This window comes from Mirounga angustirostris, unplaced genomic scaffold (genome assembly GCF_029215605.1).
Source record: "Mirounga angustirostris isolate CCGP_5_RB_7025 unplaced genomic scaffold, mMirAng1.0.hap1 SCAF_14, whole genome shotgun sequence".
NCBI lineage: Eukaryota > Metazoa > Chordata > Mammalia > Carnivora > Phocidae > Mirounga > Mirounga angustirostris.
Window position 1 is genome coordinate 21,819,573 of NW_026991722.1, and position 19,104 is coordinate 21,838,676.

Genomic DNA, 19,104 nt, shown 5'->3' on the forward strand with positions numbered 1-19,104 from the left:
TCATGATGTGTTAAACAGCAACTGGGGTAACCTGCCAATTGGCAGTTCACGTGCGTTCTCAGAGGGAGGAGGAAGAGTCCCAACATTTGCTAGTCCACAGAAAGCTCTACAAAGCTATGGCAGACTTTACTGCAGACTTTGGATAAGTGAGAATTAAGAGGTGTTATGTTTTGGGCGCCTGGGTGGCTCAGTCGTTGGGCGCCTGCCTTCAGCTCAGGTCATGATCCCAGGGTCCTGGGATCCAGCCCCCCATCCGGCTCCCTGCTCAGCGGGAAGCCTGCTTCTCCCTCTCCCACTCCCCCTGCTTGTGTTCCCTCTCTCGCTGTGTCTCTCTCTGTCGAATAAATAAATAAAATCTTAAAAAAAAAAAAGAGGTGTTATGTTTCAATATCATGAAAGAATAAAGTCAAAACCTTGAATATTACCTACGTACTTTGTAGAGCAGTCATTATTTCATTAACTCTGATTACTCAGGAAGATGTGATCCCACAGCATTGGTACTAAGAGTTTTAAAGAGGCATATATATATATTTTATATATATTTATTATATATAAATTTATATATATATAAAATATATATATATATATAAACCTCCAGGGCTGAGACTCAACTGAAAAAAACCTTAGAGAAATAGCTGCGATGCTTGCTCATGAAGTACCCAATGCCCTATGGGACCCCAAGGATGCCCCTGGAAGCAATGCTTGCATCAAAGGAATACTAATTTTTTATGCCATGTTCCAGCCTTTGGAGATGAATTCTCCTTGCAACAGGGGCCACAAAAATCCAATCCAATAAAATCAGCCAGCATTGAAACATAGTGTTGAAATTATATATAGGCTTTATTAATCTTTAATACACTTTCTTAAATAGACTCCTAGTTGGTGAAATGCTCTAAGTGAAATTTCAGCAAATGAAGTCTCATGAGCAGCCCTTTTTAAGGGTGGTAGAGCTTTAGGGTTACAATGAAAATGATTTTTTTGGGGGTAAAATACAATTTTTAACAATGTGCATAATAGAACAACAAAAGTAGAGGGGCTATAAATCAAACAGTAGGTTTTATGACTATGGTGTTCATCAATGGATTTAAGACATAGAGGGTAGATAGGAAGAGCCATCTAAATGGAAAGGTGTGTGAGTGTATGCATATTGTCTCTAGGGTGTGTATTTATGTCTAAATATCTCTGGACAACCTAGGTTGGAATATAGACAATATAAACCTACTTGTTTAAAGATCATAATGGAAAACATGCAGACAATACAATAGATTCTCTCTCTCTCACATATATATCCTCCCCCCAGCACTGATATTTATGGAACTACTTACATGCAATTACTCTGACCCCTGCTTACTAGATTCTCAATTAGTCATACTACCCCCAGGCTTCACTGCCTTAAGGAAATTAAAGTCCTTACTTTGGGTTCCTGAACCCAATTCCAATGTATAGAGGTTTTTCTGCAGCACCAACAATTCTCTGGACATCAACTGGGTGTTCTTACAATTCAACTCAATTCTGACATCTATCTGCCTGGGGACAGATCAGATTCCACAGGTTAGGGGTTCAGTCCTACTGCCCCCCCACTCCCCACTTCAGAGGCTAGTTAGTCATAAACCCAGGTTTTCATCTGTGCTTCTGACCCACTGGCTACAGCTTGGAGGTTCCAACCACCTCCTCGTCCGGTTAGATTAATTCATTGGAGCAGCTCACAGAACTCAGAGAAATATTTTACTTACTAGATCACTGGCTTATCATCAAAGGGTATAACTCAGGGACAACCAGAAGGAGGAGATACTGTACCAAGTGTGGGGCAAGGGGGCAGAGCCTCCATGCCCATCCCAGGCGCCATTCTCTCAGCACCTCTACATGTTTACCAACTGGGAAACTCTTGGAACCTTCTTTGGATTTTTATGGAGGCTTCAATATATAGGCATGACTGACTAAGTCACTGACCATTAGCTATTGACTGAACCTCCAGCCCCTCTCCCCTCCTAGGAGATCAAGGGGGTGGAATTGAAAGTTCCAACCCTCTAATCACTTGGTTGTTTCTCCGGCTAACCAGGTCCCATCCTTGAGTGGGATCCCAAAGTCAACCTCATTAACATATAAAAAGACCTTAATAGTTCTCAGGACTAAGGAAGTACCCAGGGTTTTAGGAGCTCAGTGTCAGAAACAGGATGAAGGCCATATATATATTTCTTTTTTTTTTTTTTAAAGATTTTATTTATACATTTGAGAGAGAATGAGATAGAGAGAGCATGAGAGGGGGGAGGGTCAGAGGGAGAAGCAGACTCCCCGCCGAGCAGGGAGCCCGATGCGGGACTCCATCCCGGGACTCCAGGATCATGACCTGAGCCGAAGGCAGTTGCTTAACCAACGGAGCCACCCAGGCGCCCGGCCATATATATATATTTCTTATTACCAATTACAGTATTACAGCCCCAGAGCTCTATATGGTCCAGTGAAAGCAGTTATATCCATACCTGAGAGGCATTTAGAGACAAGCCCCAGTTAAGAACCTGAAATGAATTGTGTGAACAAAAGCAGCTTTTCAGATGCTTTGAGAGGGTTTCCAACCTGCCTTTCAGTGGAAAACACTAAGCTCTGGGGTTAAGGCAATAGCTTTTGTCTTTTAATAGAAAGCCTCAAAAAAAAGCCTCTAAAGAATTTTCAACTATAGCAGTGGGAGGAGCAGTTTTAAATATATCAATACTATATTACATTATTTATTATGTAAGTGTGTGTGTGTGTGTGTTTATTCCCAGCGTTTATTCTATTGTGTAGATTTGGGACCTACCCTGCTTATTTATTTACTATCAAAAATATCCATCATTGTTGTTTTGTTGTTGTTGTTTTATGCTAAACTCAGGATTCAAGGTCCAAAACAAGTTATTTGCTACATCAAGAATACAAGGCTCCTTCATGTATCCCAATGGCTCCCTAATCGCTAGAAATCAACTTTTCTGATTTATTCTAATTCTCACAGCTACTGAATAATGGGCTTTTTAACAATTATGGGAGTAATGGCCAATGGGTTAGACTGCTTATTACAGAATATGTATAGATTCTAAGTATAAGATTAGACTATTAAAAAAACAATAATTTCCTAAAGGGAGATGAGTAAGGGCTTTCACTAACAGTACTTTCATCTACATTCTAACAGGAAAAGTTTAAAAAGATTTAGGGACTACATACACTAAGATTTTCTATGATTTCTTTTAACTAACATAGTTCTAGAATATCCCCTAAGTTTAAAGTTTTTCTTATTTTGTAGAAAAACTTTGTATCTGATATAAATATCTCAATTCAAAGGTCTTTATGTAACATTCCATTTAAATAATACATTTTACTATGGACATAAAAATATAATAGGAAAAAAACCAGAACCAGTGATAGGTTCATAAAAGTAAAAATGCTTTATTAAATTTATTATCAGTCATAATTTCATCAGAGATTTATTATGATGCCACCTGAGCTATCTACTTACTCTGATTTAAGTCTTTGTTAGGCCTGACATTTATCAAAAAAAAAAAAAAAAAAAATCAGGCTTTTGTATTTCAAAGGGGTCTTCTAGAATGCAAAAGAGTTTTCTGTTACTATCACTGAGTTATTTTAAATATTACTCCTTCATTTTTATTATAGAACCAGCAAGAATCACACTGTAGCTAGCTTAAGGTTTGAATTAAAAAACAAAACAAAACAGTGCTCTTAAGATAATGATTTTTAGAATGAATAATTAGCTATTTCCATTGTCACATGAATTAGAATCCATAACAAAGAAAAGGAAATGAAAGGAAGATTTTAAAAATTTATTTTGTTGATGTTTCTACTATAAAAAGCCCTGTCAAGTTCTCTTTTGTAATTTTTATAATGTAGAAGATGTCTTTCTACTGTGCATATTTTTCAGGAATATATTTCTATTTTAATTTTATTGCAGAGTTAATTGACTTAGGAAGGAGGCAACTAAAAACCTATTCTTTAAAATGCAATTATTTAAGCAGAGGGTGTGGGAGGATGTGGGTAAGGAGGCATTGGGGCAATGCTGGTGATTATCCCAGTTTTATTTAGCAATAAAATTAAAAGAAAATTGTAAGATTAGCGTGCATACAACAATTACTTATAACACCACATTTCCTTCATATATATACATATTTTTTCTCTCTCTCATGTTTTAACCACAAAACAATAGGAACATTTAGCTAACTGGAGATGATTAAGACCATTAAAAATTATGGAGTCTGAACAATTTATTTTACTACTTATTGTGTGAAAATAAATACTATCCCTATTGGTTTAAAATAAAAAAGCTTTGCTCTGTAACTGCACCTTCCCAAAATAGAATTTTGAGAGTATTCAAAGGCCTTGGGATATATTTTCCAAACTGCTTGACCAGATGAACTTGACCTTCTAGGCAAGATTCTTATATTTGTTCCTGTAGAGAAAAGGAATATGAGCATTTTTCTTGCTGTTACCTTTATATAACATTTGAGTGACCTGAGGCAATGTAGTTTATTCTCCCTTCTCTTAAGACAAGCTCCTTTTTCTGTTTCCTTTTAAGTAAAAACATAAAGGTCAGATTATCATTTCACAAAATGCTCCATTCAGCTGAGGTGATTCTAGCTTCTCTCACGATAATATGCTTTCACTAATTATTTCATAACTCATTTAAATGGGAGGCATTCTGGAAGGGAATTCACTGCAACAACTCCTCAAGTAACTAATTATTTTTTTTTTTTAACACAGGGGAATTTTAATTATAATGCCTGTGTTATTTAAAAGCAGTGTGTGACAATTTGCATCTTGAAACATCTATTGTAATAGGGAAGAAAAAAAAATATGCTCCTGAATGAAATAACAATTCAAGTAAAGGCAATTTAGTTGGCCTTTTATTTCCTTGATTTTCAAGGAACAGAAAGAAAAAAAAATGCAAACTGAGCCTGAATTATAAAACCACTTACAGAGATTAAAAGATAAGAAAAATCCTGGCCCTATAAAGAGTACATATAAGCTTATTTTTAAAGTTACATGTTCTCTATACTTTAGGAGAGATTTATCATGTGTCATCATTTAATGTATAGCTATGGTGGCAAAATCTCATTTTAGAAGAAAACAACCAAATCACAGTGTTTTCCCACAGGGAGTTGATATTTTCAAGGGACTAAATGGATAAATAAAACCTATTATTATTGTATTATTATTATTATTATGACAATGACTATTACTTTCCCTTAGTTTATATTTTGGAGAGTTTTATTGGTTAAAAATAAGTGACTAGGTAAGAAACTATTCACAGTGTCCTTATATATAGTCCTCAGATTGAGAAGCAAAGTGATAAGGGAATAAGTATGTGCCAGAGTTAGACAATGTAGGTTCTAGTTTCTGCCTGTAGATAGTCACTACCTTTTTTTTTTGGTTTATTCTCCATCAATTTGGGTATCTGTATCACAGAGCCTTTTTGAGCATTATGAGCTAATGCATATGAATATACTGTACAAAGAGGAAAATATTATACAAAAGTCAGCAGTTTTAATAGTCAAAATGTAAATGCTTAAAAATTAACAAAAGAAGAATCTACCTAGATGCAAATGCTCTATGATGTATCCTGCAATCAGCGTCCCTTTACGTGAGGAGGAGGAGCAGTGGATCCCACTACATCCCCAAGAGAGTAAATACAAGGAGCAGTAGCACTTAGGTTCCAACTGCGACCCACATAGCCCTGCAGGGGTAGTGGGTGGGCAAAGGAGCTGGGTGGTTGGGTGGGTGAGTTGGGTGGCGGATGGGCAGTGGTGGTGTCAGGGAAAATAAACAAGATGGTACTTTCATGATTATTCAGAGGAGCTCTGCAGTGATATGATTTTCTTCCACACTGGCATTGACTCCCTTGTCCCCCAGGGGAGAGGGAGGTATGATAAACTCTCTGTCTAGACCAACTAACTCCAGTGAACTTAGCTTCAGTGAATCTTTTTCAGTTGGAAGGACATTAAGGAGGCTCCGTGGAGAAGATTGCCTGGCATCTTTTTTTGAAATGATAACAGCTGTTGCATGATCTAGAACTCCTGGTCTGACCAGTACAAATTATATTGGCTTCATGGACAGAACACTAGATCAGGTTGTGAAAAATGAATCTTGTAATCAAACAAATTTTGGCACAGCTTGCCAACAAACTGCATAGATTCAACTTTTTAAAAACTCAATTCAGGCTTGCCAGTTTGTGCTTGTAGATTGCAAAAGCAGATATCTGATCCAAGATGACAATATTTATAGCTCAGGATTTGTAGCCTATATTTCTTTCTCTCCCAACCCCTCCAAAAATGTTCTGTATCATCACAAGGAATATTCAAAGTTGTCATTTCCTAATAATACTAATTGTAATAACATCATAATACCCATTTTTAGGTCTATTTGTACTCTTACTGCTGCCATCGAATAAGAATCTACTCTCGGGCGCCTGGGTGGCTCAGTTGGTTAAGCGACTGCCTTCGGCTCAGGTCATGATCCTGGAGTCCCGGGATCGAGTCCCGCATCGGGCTCCCTGCTCAGCAGGGAGTCTGCTTCTCCCTCTGATCCTCCCCCGTCTCATGTGCTCTCTGTCTCTCATTCTGTCTCAAATAAATAAATAAAATCTTTAAAAAAAAAAAAAAAAAAAAAAAAGAATCTACTCTGTACCAGGGCTTTACATGCTAAATGTTACTTAAAAGCCAGCACAGCCTTAGGAGGTAGGTTATTATGTCAATTTTACAGTTGAGAATCCAGAGGCTCAGACAGTTGGCAACATCTGGAGTAGGAAAAATGTGCTTGGCCAGATGCAAGCTCATCTTGATGTTATGGGTATCAAAAGGAATGAGGAATCGGCACATGCCTTTTTTATTTTTTTAAGTAGCATATGGATATTCCAGTCCAGTCCACCTTCTACTTCCAAAGTCCTCAATAGTTCAGTAATTTATAGACTACTGAGATATAAATCAAATTATTCGAATAATTTATCGACTACTGAAATATAAATAAAATTATTCCAACTCTGTCCATCAAGTAGGTAAGTTTAATCTCATTGAGTACAAAAACAAAATAAAGAAAGAGAGAGAGAGAGAAGTCGAGGAGGAGGAAAACAAAAATGACATTGACAGTGTAGAAGCCAAGGGCAAGGTGCCCCAACATGGACCACTTTAGCATGAAGATTATTCTGAGCAGAAAGCAAAAGAGACCCTATGGGCTCAAGAGAAACTTTTGCCCCTCCCTTAATTATACAGAGTAATCTCAGTTGGAGGTCTTTCCCAGGACAAGGGTTATTAGTGGAAATAAATTTTATTTGAAAATTTCTGCCACGCATATGGCAGGACAAACCTCTAATTACCAAACTTCTATTCTCCTTCTTATTGCCCTGTGAAGTGCATTCCTTTCCTCTGAAATCCCAGACCCCTACCCCTACTCCTTAGTTCAGAATGACGTATATACCTCATTTTGTCTGAGTGTCTTTGGAATTCCCATGTCTGTGTGGATTCCCTGTATGCATGCTATTAAATTCTATTTTCTCCTGTTAATCTGTTTTATGTCAATTTGATTCTTAGTCCAGCTAGATGGACCCTTGAAAGGGACAGAAATTCTTACTCCCTGACAATGGAAACCACTCCATATATTGCATAAAGCTCCATGCATTCACTGGCAAAACAAATGTCTAATGAATAACTACTAAACATGCCCAACACTCTGACACATATAGAGAGGAGAAGGGAAGGAGAAGCTTTGCAGATAAAGTTTGGCTCTGCTTCTCTCTTTACAAGTCTCAATCTAGAAGGCTAAACAGAAATATCCATGGCAGAGAAATATTGCACCATTTTAGACTAGAGCTAACTGGATACAGATAAAATTCCCAAGTTTCAGCCAGTACAGGCCACGCTGCTTTCAAATGGAATAACAGCCCTTACTGATAGAACTCACAATTACCAGGAATGCCAAGAGTCAGTAGCTTGTTATGCTGAGATTTTGTTTTTTTTTTTTTTTTTAGAGAGAGGGAGAGAAGAGGGGAGGGGCAGAGGGACAGATGAAAAGAGAATCTCAAGCAGCCTCCATGTCCAGCACTGGGGGCTCCATCTCACAACCCTGAGATCAAGACCTGAGCCGAAATCAAGAGTTGGAAGCTCAACCAACCGAGTCACACAGGCGCACTATACGGAAACTTTTAATAAGATGTTGGATGGGATGGTAGCCCTTGGTTTATCTTTCCTACTCCCCCTCCTGCTTCAGCTGAGTGTGCACTTCAGTTTAAGAGTTTGAAGAGTATGTGAGAAGTTCCTAGAAAACAGGATGAATGGTGCATGGCAAGATCACGGCATGAAATGCTCTGATTGATTAAAGACAGATTTCATTTGCCACATTTCTTTTTCTCAAAAGACACTTTGAGAAAGCAAAAATGGAAGAGAGGCATTATTATTTTAAATGGACTCTACAGGGGCGCCTGGGTGGCTCAGTCGTTAAGCGTCTGCCTTTGGGTCCTGGGATCGAGCCCCACATCGGGCTCCCTGTTCAGCGGGAAGCCTTCTTCTCCCTCTCGCACTTCCTCTGCTTGTGTTCCCTCTCTTGCTATGTTTCTCTCTGTCAAATAAATAAGTCTTTAAAAAAATAAATAAATAAATAAATAAATGGACTCTACACCACACCTGAGGGTACAAAACAGGTTTTTTGGGGGGTTTTTTGGTTTTGTTTTTTCACTCAAGCAAAGCTGACTGTTACCTTCTAGAGGTGACTGGTTTATTGACTGCTAATGCTTTAAAAATGAGATTAAATCAGGCCCATGGTCTTTATTACAAGGAAGATATACGCCCCTTGTGCATTCCAGTGGTTTGGCAATCTTAACCTCGACAGACATAACATTGATGTATGCTGTGTTGCCAAACAGCATGGTAAGTGTTTAAAATGCTGTGAACAGCCTTATTGCCTTGAAATGATACTATCTAATATTACATTGTAACTCAGTGACTGAATCGGCCCACCCATCCTTCTACAGAATAGGAAAGTCGAAGCCACTTTGTTTTAATAGCTCACAGGTAAGGGATCATTCTTCATTTCACCATTGAAACAGAGCACGTAAAAGTGAATCTAGATTGCAGGGAAACTGAAACCACAATGCATCCGGTCATTTTCATTAACAGCACATATTGCATCTGCCTTTTAGAATCGGATGTCAAAACGCCAGCCTCGCTCATTCAAATTGTCAGAACTACCTTAGCACCCTTTCCACTTCCCTTGGAATATTCTGGGAAAGCAGATTTTACCTTAATCCTCAGGGCTGATTCTACTTGCTCCTTTTAATCAATCATAATTAACATAGACTTTCAGTCCTCTCTACACTTTATGCTCATCAGTCAAATTCCAGACATCCATCACTCAAAGGACCCAGGAGGCTGATAGCCTTGGTTTGCAGGATCAGAATGCCACCTCACGTTTTTGCTGAGTAAAGAGGACTTTCTGCAACCGTGCTTCGGCCTGTCATTGCTAAAGCAGGCAGGATACCACCAGGTGGGCTGACCAACCATTCTAGTTTTACTTGAGACTGAGGGCTTGGTTCTTAGGGCATGGTATTTTCAAATGCTAAAACCAGCTCAGTCCCGGTTCAAGCAGGATGGTTGGCCACTTATCTCTAGGTGAGGACCCGGCCCCCTAAGACATCTTTGCTCAGGCACAGTCTGGTTTGTGATACTCTTTTGTGGCACAAAACTGGATTTCTGGAGTAAGTGCATATCAATAAAATCTAATTTTTTATGCTGTCACCTGACAAGAACATCTCTTGCAGATTTTAACTTCCTCACACCCTGGTAGAAGAATGTGTGCTGGGGTGGTGGTCCTGTCCAATTGTCCTAGCACATGTTATTGCTGAAAATGAGTCTTAATTCTTATCAGTATTCTAGATTTTAGATGAAATAGGACCTGGGAAAAGAAACCCATATCAAATGGCTGCCCTCTTGGTTTAATAGCAAATTTTTATTTCTCATTTGGAAATCTATATATTGCAGTTCAAGCCATTCTAATTAAAATTCACTGCTCTGAAGGCACAAAAAAGAAAGAAAGAAAAAAAAAACTGCAAAATTTCAGCATTAGTGATTCTGTAAAATGGAATTAATTAGGAAATAATTTTTTTCTAATATTTTTCAACTAATGAAAAGTCCTCCCCCCAGACACTGGTAGTATAACAACTTGACATAGTCTTTGTTTCTAAAAATCTCATAATGCTATGTTAGTTGTTGAGATCCTTCTGTTTTCCAAGCAATTAAAGAGAAAGTAAGTCAAAACCATGAGGGAATACGCATATATCTTTTTTACATTGTTCCTTATCTTAAAAATGTATGCTGTTTCTGCAAAGATGATTTTCTTATCCCCAAAAAAGGAATAAGAAGAGATGAAGAAGGAGGAAGAGAAAAAGGAAGAATCCACTTACCTGCTACTGCAACTTTTGCTGTCCGACTAATAATTGACCCAGAATCTCCTAAAGATGCCTCACATTGGTAAAGTCCCTCATCTGGCTTATGGTGCCTGGAGTGAAATATGTTTTGTATCAACAGAGAGCCATTTGGAAGTTGCTGCTTCCTTTCATCCATTCCCAAGGCCAGGTGGACACCATCTTTCTTCCACTTGATAACCGGGACTCCTCGGTCAGACTCAGCAGAGCAGTTCAGAAGGACATTTCCTCCACGCATGGTGACGGCATCGGAAGGCTCTGACAGGAAGCGCAGTGATGTGAAAGGCTTAATCTGGAAACCTGGAACAAGAAAGAATGAGGGAAATAAACACGTTCACTTATTCAAAGAGATCACCGGCTTTTATGCCCTGTCTCTTCTTTACAAAACTTTTTCAAAACAGCAGCGGTCTTTGAAAAATATCAAAGACTACGGGGCGCCTGGGTGGCTCAGTTGGTTGAGTGACTGCCTTCGGCTCAGGTCATGATCCTGGAGTCCCTGGATCGAGTGAGTCCCGCATCGGGCTCCCTGCTCGGCAGGGAGTCTGCTTCTCCCTCTGACTAGCCCCCTCATGCTCTCTCTTGCTCTTTCTCTCTCTCTCAAATAAGTAAATAAAATCTTAAAAAAAAAAAAGAAAAATATCAAAGCATAAATGATATTCTGTTAAAGGAACAAAAACAAAACAAACAAACAAAAAACCGTGCCCAATTGAGCTAACCAAATTAATGAAACAATTGACCCAAAAAGAAATTAAAAATCCATACAAACCTAGGCATGACCATCATCACTTATAAGTCAATGCTTAAAAATATAGACAGAAAAAAGCTAATATTTTCCAAATAAAACTAGATATTTTAAAGTAACAATGCTTAGTAGTGGTAGTAATGCCCCTAGGATTTGGGGGACCTTTTCTATCTCTGCATTTTGATTATAGCACCCATTAATTTTCTGAAAAAAATCTACTCAGATATGTTGTTTCATTACCAACAACAACAAAAATCAACTCTGAACACTGTAGGGAAAGTTATTTAGAACAAAGATCTGGTGAATTTTAAAATAGGTAAGAAATCCCCGCTTGCAGAAGCAAGTCAATAATGCTACTACCTAAAATCACAAATCCCTTAAGTGTCTTAATTTCCATCTGAATGTTGCTCATGAGCCAGGAAATCTAAGTGAATATTTTATTACATTCGGTCTCTTTTTTTTTTTTCTATAAACATAAATGAACATGAGAAATCAACAGGAGGAAGAGAAAGTCATTTAAGAATCCTGAGGGGAGGAAACAAGTATAATTAGTTAAAGTATATTATATTCAGGGCTCACAACATAGCCTTTAGCAGAATGCTTGGTTATTGAATCATAGGCTTTAGCAAGGTTTTTGGAGGTCACTGGACTCACCCTTTGCTCAAACAGGTGTATGCCTAAATCATTCGAATAAAATTACTTTTAATTTCCTTTTTAACCATCTCTGGGGCTGGGGATTCTACAATGGCTCTTGGTGTCTTGTTTTTAATATTTAGTTGTTATTAGAGTATAACTGAATTTTCTTCCTTCTATTTAATCTCATATTTTTTTCCTGAATTGCTTTGTGTGAAAATACAGAGGAGATGGACATTTCTTTTTAAGAGCCCTTTATTCTTCTGAAGAATTTAATTTCTTTAAAAATACCACCTAAATTGTTTTACCCTTCATGTGTTTCAGGATAACAACCTCAATTTCATTAGCTTCCTTAATTTTTCTGTAATGGAAACAATTTTGTGTGTGTGTGTACTTTGTGTAAACTTTCTAGTTTTCTATCATTTAAAAGGCAGACAACTAAATTGCCTATCATCAATATTCTCATAAAGGATTGATCCATACTAGCTCCAATGGACGGATTCTTTCTTAACTTTGTATATACCCACTTTCCAGTGAAGATAAAAGCTGGACAGTTTCTCACTGTTCCTCTGTATTGTTACCTGTCATACCCAATTTTTCTAAGCCTTCTATTTGAAGTCTGTTACTTTTGCTTCTCTGTTGAAGTGCACCCAGAGAACTGCATCATTTATCATCATACACTCATTTTATCCAATGAGAATATTCACCCAAAGAAAGCAGCCAAAACTTTGCTCGAGTTAATATAAATTATAAAATAGCAGCGAGCACTTAAGTCTACCATAAGCGATATCGGTAAAATTCTCAAAAGATACAGCCTAGCCCCCTCACTGCCTAATAAGCTCTTCCTCCCCCCCCAAAACCATTTTAGTGTAGTCAACTTACTTTTTACTGCCCATTCTTCTAGTGGGAACTATATCAAATTGGGGGTCTGGATATTTAGCTCTTGGTCTTAGCATTATTATTTAAAGATCCATGACTCCAACACGTCTTTCAAGTCCTCAGAATCTCAGTTCCTTCATCTGTAAAGTGAGGGCATTGAACTAAACAATCTCTAAAGTCAACATCTAGTTTGGAAACTTTCAGAACTAGTATGGGTTGAAGGCATCCATCAAGTGAATCCTGCTCTGAGCTTATTCAGATGCGGACTGATGTTGCTATAAATGACTCCCCCATGTCTACGTGATACCCTCCTTTACAAGAAAAGAAACAAGAGTCAGTGAACACCTAGCTTGAGATACGAAGGATGGGAAAACAGAGAGAAATTCCAATGTCCTTGAATGTCAAGATATTTCACTAGAGTAATACCTGCAATTTCCATACAAGTGGCATTAATAGGGTAGAAATAAATTTAGAATTCAAGACCAGACAACTATATTAAAAAGCATTTATTGCTTTTTGGTTCTTCCCGGGGCCTATATTTTAAACAACAATCTCATGATGAACACCTTATTTATGTCATGTAACACATAATACATTGAATGCGGCTGTTTACAACAGCATGCTAATGAGTATATGTGCCCATTATCACAAATAAATAATCCACTTAATCTGAAACAAGGAGTTTATGACAGTTTTCAGTGCTGTGAGTACACAATTTAGGAAAGTTAAATAAAGATTAACTTTTCTTCAAAATGACTACCCTTGCATTTTGCTGGCAATTCGAGTTTCTGTACTCCTTATAACAACTACATTTTTTTTTTAAGATTTTATTTATTTATTTGACAGAGAGATAGAAGAGCACAGCAGAGGGAAGGCAGAGGGAGAAGGAGAAGCAGGCTCTGCACTAATCAGGGAGCCTGATGTAGGACTCGATCCCAGGACCCTGGGATCATGACCTGAGCCGAAGGCAGATGCTTAACCATCTGAGCCACCCAGGCGCCCAACAGTTAAATTTCTAATACATTGCTGAGAAATACAGGTATCTCACTGCTTTAAGTAACTTGCATTAGTTACTTAGTTTATAGAAAAGATGGACTCAAGCCAATAGAATCTGTTGAGAAGCAATACATTTGTCTCCAATGTTCCTCTTTTCAAAGTTTTAGTCTATGTAGGCCTAAGCTGCTTGCATTCTCTTGGGAGATATTTTACATGGGCTTAAGAAATGCTCCACTAACACAGTACACGGACTCCAATTTGGGTTGCCCTCCCCTTCCTCTTCTCTTAGGGTACTAGCTCCCCCTGGAGGGGTTTTGCCTACCAGTACATCATATTTTAATATGAAATAATTTTTACCCAATTATTTCATCCAAGAATCCCTATCTGAAATCAACTACACTGATCTAATGTTTGAACAGAGAAAGACAGATGATAAAACTGAAGAAGAAAAAGAAGTAGAAATCACTTTTGGAGCCTGTAGCTGAAAAAGTTGTGGCTGGAATTTGGGCAAGCAGAGTTGGATGGGGGACAGATAGCCTGGGAAATGAGCGAAAGAAATACTCAGAAAGCAACAGAAGAATGCTTTTGAAGAGTTACAATTTTAGAGGATTTTACATTAGATTGACTATGGTGGGGATTTCACCCAGAAGTAAGCCAACTGGAGAAGTTTTTGTTTGTTTTGGTTTGGTTTTCTTTTTCAGATGCCAGTGGTCATTCTGTTGAAACATTCTTTAAATAGTAACATTTCTCAGTCTTGCTTCATAAAAGAAGTGATCTTTTGGCCTGCTGTAAAATTACATGATTAATTATATTTTGAGGAAATATATTTGAGAGTACCTAAATACCATCCCCTAAGAAATCTGAATGGTTGAATCTGATAACAGAGTTCATGATTAGAATGAGTGAGTCTCAGGGCCTCTTCTCCCTCCAAATGTTGGCTTGGAAAGATCTCTAGATCTTCTGTAGGTAGGAGTTAGGCATAGAGCCATAGATGCATTTAACCCATTGGTCTTTTCTTATCTGTATCAGTCTGAGAAAAAGTAATAAAGTGTCATATTGTTCTTGGACATGATTCTTTATTTTCATCTTCTTCTGAAAGACCGTATTTTATAAGCACATAATAACACAGCAAATCCTTCAATGTTTTTCCAATATAGATATAGAGGAGAGCTTGAGGGGTGACCCAAAGGAGAAATATCAACATTTATTTGCTTTGGTTTTGTCAGACATAAATAAACATCAGAAATAACAGTGTCAGAGCTATTCAAAGCTTATATTAATTGAGTATCTAGAGATAGATTTGTAATGTATTTTAGAAACTCACCAAAATAATCCAACAAATAGTAAAAATCTTTCTGTTAGCATAAGTTCCTTTGTGTATGCCCTCCTTCTCATATTCTTGTTAATTTCAAAGACCATTCAGTCACAGAGGCAGGCTAACTTAGAATGGCTTTTTTAAAGTATGACATTTTATCTACAATATCAAATATTGTTGAGTGTGAAAAATAATTCCTCATGGAGTCAGAAATTCCTTTCCAAGTCCAAAATGTAAAAGCTTCTGGTTAAAGCAATAAAAGCTAAAAAAAAAAAAAAAAAAGAAAAGAAATTTATGAAAAGTAGCATGAAAGTAAAAAGTAGCTCCTGAAAAGATTTTAAGATTAGAAAATGTCGTACAAGTCCCCATAGAACATGCTACACAAAATTTAATCTCTTTCAAATTACAAAACTTTCACTTTGGGATGCTTGGAGATTCAGATGATCCCCAATTTTTGTAATTAACTCAGAAAACTCGCCATCGTTTTCTCTTCTTAGAAATATATGCTACTGCATCTGCTCCTCCTGTGTTAAGGAAATCCATTTCCACTGAAGGAAAGTAAAATTGTTCTACGAATGATGGAATACCCTTTTTAAGTCATCAAACACCAATTACAGGTACAATTATAACTCTGGACTTCAGCCCTAACAAACGTTTATAATGCTTCTGAGACTTTGGTTTGGAACAGGGAATTTAAAAAGCAAAGCAAAGCAAAACAAAACACAAGAATTAAAAGAACCCCTAACTATATGTGACCTTTACTGGGTAGGATATCAGAATATAAATTCTGAAACAGTGATTCTCAAACCACGGTTCTCAGACTAGTAATGGCAATACTGGGAACTTGTTAGGAATGTACAATCTCAGGCCCCACCCCAAACCTACCCAATCAGTAACTCTGGGGGTAGAGTCCCACAGGGTTTAATTAGCCTTCCAGGGGATTTTCATATTCACTAAATCTTGACAACCGCTTCTCCAAAACATCTGGTGGCCTGGACTAGAGCATAGCGGTCCTTGTGTTCTTTGTACTGCCCTGTTATAATTTTCCATATTTGGGAAAAGTACATAATTTGGGTCTGAAAGCTTAAGGAAAAGTGGAGAAAGGGCCAAGGAAGAGGGTTATTGTCTTGGTAACCAGTACTTTGTTTGGACCCCAAATGGCTGTACTCCATCGAGCCAAATTTAAATTCCAGTCGATTGAACATTTAGAGTGCTCCTTGCAATATCCTTGGTTCTTCATACAAGGAGCTGTCAAAAGATTTCTGTTGATCAACTATGATAGCTACAATCCTCTCTCAAAAGAAGTTTTGGTAAATATAGTATTCTTCTTTATCAGATTGCACTTCTTCTCATTACATGTTATCTCCATGGTATAATTGTAGCCTTTTAAACCAGTGGAACTCTAGACACTTGCTTGGCTGACCCTCACTTCAGTTTAGTATCTAGATGGGCAAAACCATAATTCCACTCACTGTGCTGCAGCCTGGGGGGTCCTTTACGTGCTCGATCTTAATGCAAGACTAAACATCAGCCAAGCCCAGAGCAAGACAATGTATCTCACTGAGGGACCAGAACCAGTGACCACTGGGGTTTCTGTGAAGTGTTGGTGCTTTTTTTTTCTACTTTGATAAGAGACAAAGTAAAAATAATTGTCAAAAGATGCAGTTGTATTTTTTTTTAAATTGTGTACATTCCAGTCTTTGCTAGAGACTAGCATATTTTGAAGCTGTTCAACTTCAAGACATTTTTTTTTTTTATCACTCACAGACGGGAATTAGAAGTGAATTAGATGTTGTGGAATTTATTCCTTAATTTAAATAATGCAAAGGAAGACTTACCAGGAAGAAATACAGGTACATTTTACTATGGCAATGTATTAAGTATCATTAAAATGTAGGGAAGCTATGGGTGGAAATTTTAAATTAAAAATTTTAAAGGACAGTTCAAGTTCCTCCCCCATTACAGTTGCCAGATTTAGCAAGTAAAAATTAAAGATATCAGTTATTTTTGAATTTCAGGTAAACAACAAATAATGTTTTCATATAAATATGTCCTAAAGACTTATATTAAATAAATACTGCATAGGACATACTTATATGAAAACATTATTTGTTGCTTACCCAAAATTCACATTTAACTGGGCATCCTGTATTTTCCACCATATCCCCATGAATTCACTTCCTTGAAATCATGGCAAAAGTAATCAAATAGTATATGACTTCATCCTACTCGGCTCAGTTCTCACATATCTGAAGAGAAGAGGGAACTCTTGGAAAGCAAGATTGAATGCCATGATTGAATCAGGAAAAGTGATTTTTGTGTCAGGACGTTTGCTGACCTAGTCCAACACCACCAAATATCCACGGAAAAAGGTTGTTGAACTCGATTTGTTCTTGACACAGTGATTCTTCTTTTCTCTTCCCCTTACAAGACAGGGAGCAAAACTCAGAAATATAAATACAGGATATGAAGTTCAAGAAGCAACTGTCCCAGCAGAAATTGCTTAGTGAGCCCACAGAGAAGCTCCCCATCAGACATGCTGAGCACATGGCATCTTCCACAAGGCAGAGGAAGCTTTGCTAAGATCTGAGGTTTTTATAGGGTGAGAAGTGTGTGCCCCAGGCAACTGAGTGTCTTCTGGCTAAATCCAATAGTAAAAGAAAAAGGATAAGGGCCAAGATAGAGTGGGAGAGTAGCTTCCTCATTCCTTTGCTGCTTTAAGAGCTAAATCTCTAAACCACAGCTTGATTTTGCTGTGTGATACTGGGCAAATTGTAATGGGATTTTTTTTTTTTTTTTTTTTTCCAGCTCACCAGGTAACACAGTATGACATCTAGGTTATCATTCCCTGGGCCTCATACAAAATTAACATTTAAAGAGAAACTTTGATGTGCTGCTTAATCTGCCCTGGGTTTGAACCTTTAACCCCCCTTATTTTGCTTAAATGTAAGCTGGCTTTCTCCTCCCCTTGTGTTTTTCATCAGTCTTTCTCAAAGTAGAGGGATGAACAGCTTTTCATGAAGGCACAACTGTCAATGAGAATAATAAGGAAGACTATTCAGAGTACCTAGAAAAAGTACCAGTTAATGGGTACCCAGCACATAGGAATATCTCCATCTGGATGACAGTGAAGAGTAGGCAAGCTTTGAAGATGCCATTAATTTTGAGGGGAATTTTGAGGGGACTAATGGACTTTTAATCAAATTACTTATATTTGCTGTACACAAATAAGCAAATGTGGACACAAAACCAAATACAGTAATTGCCTATCCTGTTCACCTGGTGAAAGCCACTGTTAAAGTTTATGTGCATTTCCTTCTAAGAAATGATTCATTTTTTGATTCATAGTGATTTGCTTTATTAGTCACATGGCTGTAATAATATTTGACAGAAAGAGAGACAGAAACAGAGGGAGAGAGAGCACCCACCCATGAGAGTGTATACACACTCTGGTCTCTCTTTCTTATAAGGCTTCTAATCTCATCATGGGGTCTCCACCCTCATGATCTCAAATAAACCCAATTACCTATCAAAGGCTCCACCTCTAAATTACACAGTGGGGGTTAGGGCTTCAACATTTGAATTTTGGGGGAACACAAACATTCAGTCCATAAAAGACATAGACCAGGTGTCTAGGGGAAGAACTCTGTAAAGAGAGTGAAGAGCGTGTGCTAAGGTCCTGAGGTGTGACTGGACTTCCCCAGGAACAGTAGGGAGACCTATGGGACTAGACTGATCAGTCTGAGGGAGAAGAAGAGTTTAAGGAGATTAGGTTGAGAGGCCACTGGGAGGTGTGTAGGACCTTGGAGGCAAACAAGAGAACTTTGTTTTAACTCTGACAAAGTTGGAAGCCTAGTGGAGCATTTTGACTGAAAAGTGAAAAGGTCCAACTTATATTTTAAAGCAGTAGTTCTCAGATTTTTGTCCCCCAAGGAGACACCTGGCAAATGTCCCAGACAACTGGGAAGGTGCTATTGGCATCTAGTGGGGAGAGGCCAGGGATGCTGTGACAGCCCCTCACAAGAGAGAATTCTCCAGTCCCAAGCATAGCTACGTTAAGGATGAGAAACCCTATTGTAAAAGGTCACCCTA

At 37.9% G+C, this 19,104-nt stretch overlaps 1 protein-coding gene across 1 annotated transcript in view; it reads right to left on the reverse strand.

Moving 5' to 3' along the window:
- DCC (DCC netrin 1 receptor) overlaps positions 1 to 11,601 on the reverse strand; it is a 775,798-nt gene extending 764,197 nt beyond the window's left edge. Inside the window, exons 1-2 of the mRNA XM_064578790.1 lie at positions 11,550 to 11,601; positions 10,427 to 10,747 (exon numbers count right to left, since the gene is read on the reverse strand). Of these exons, the coding sequence (XP_064434860.1) occupies positions 10,427 to 10,747; positions 11,550 to 11,601 (373 nt within the window). The remainder of the gene's footprint in view (positions 1 to 10,426; positions 10,748 to 11,549) is intronic.
- Between the last annotated feature and the right edge of the window lie 7,503 nt (positions 11,602 to 19,104).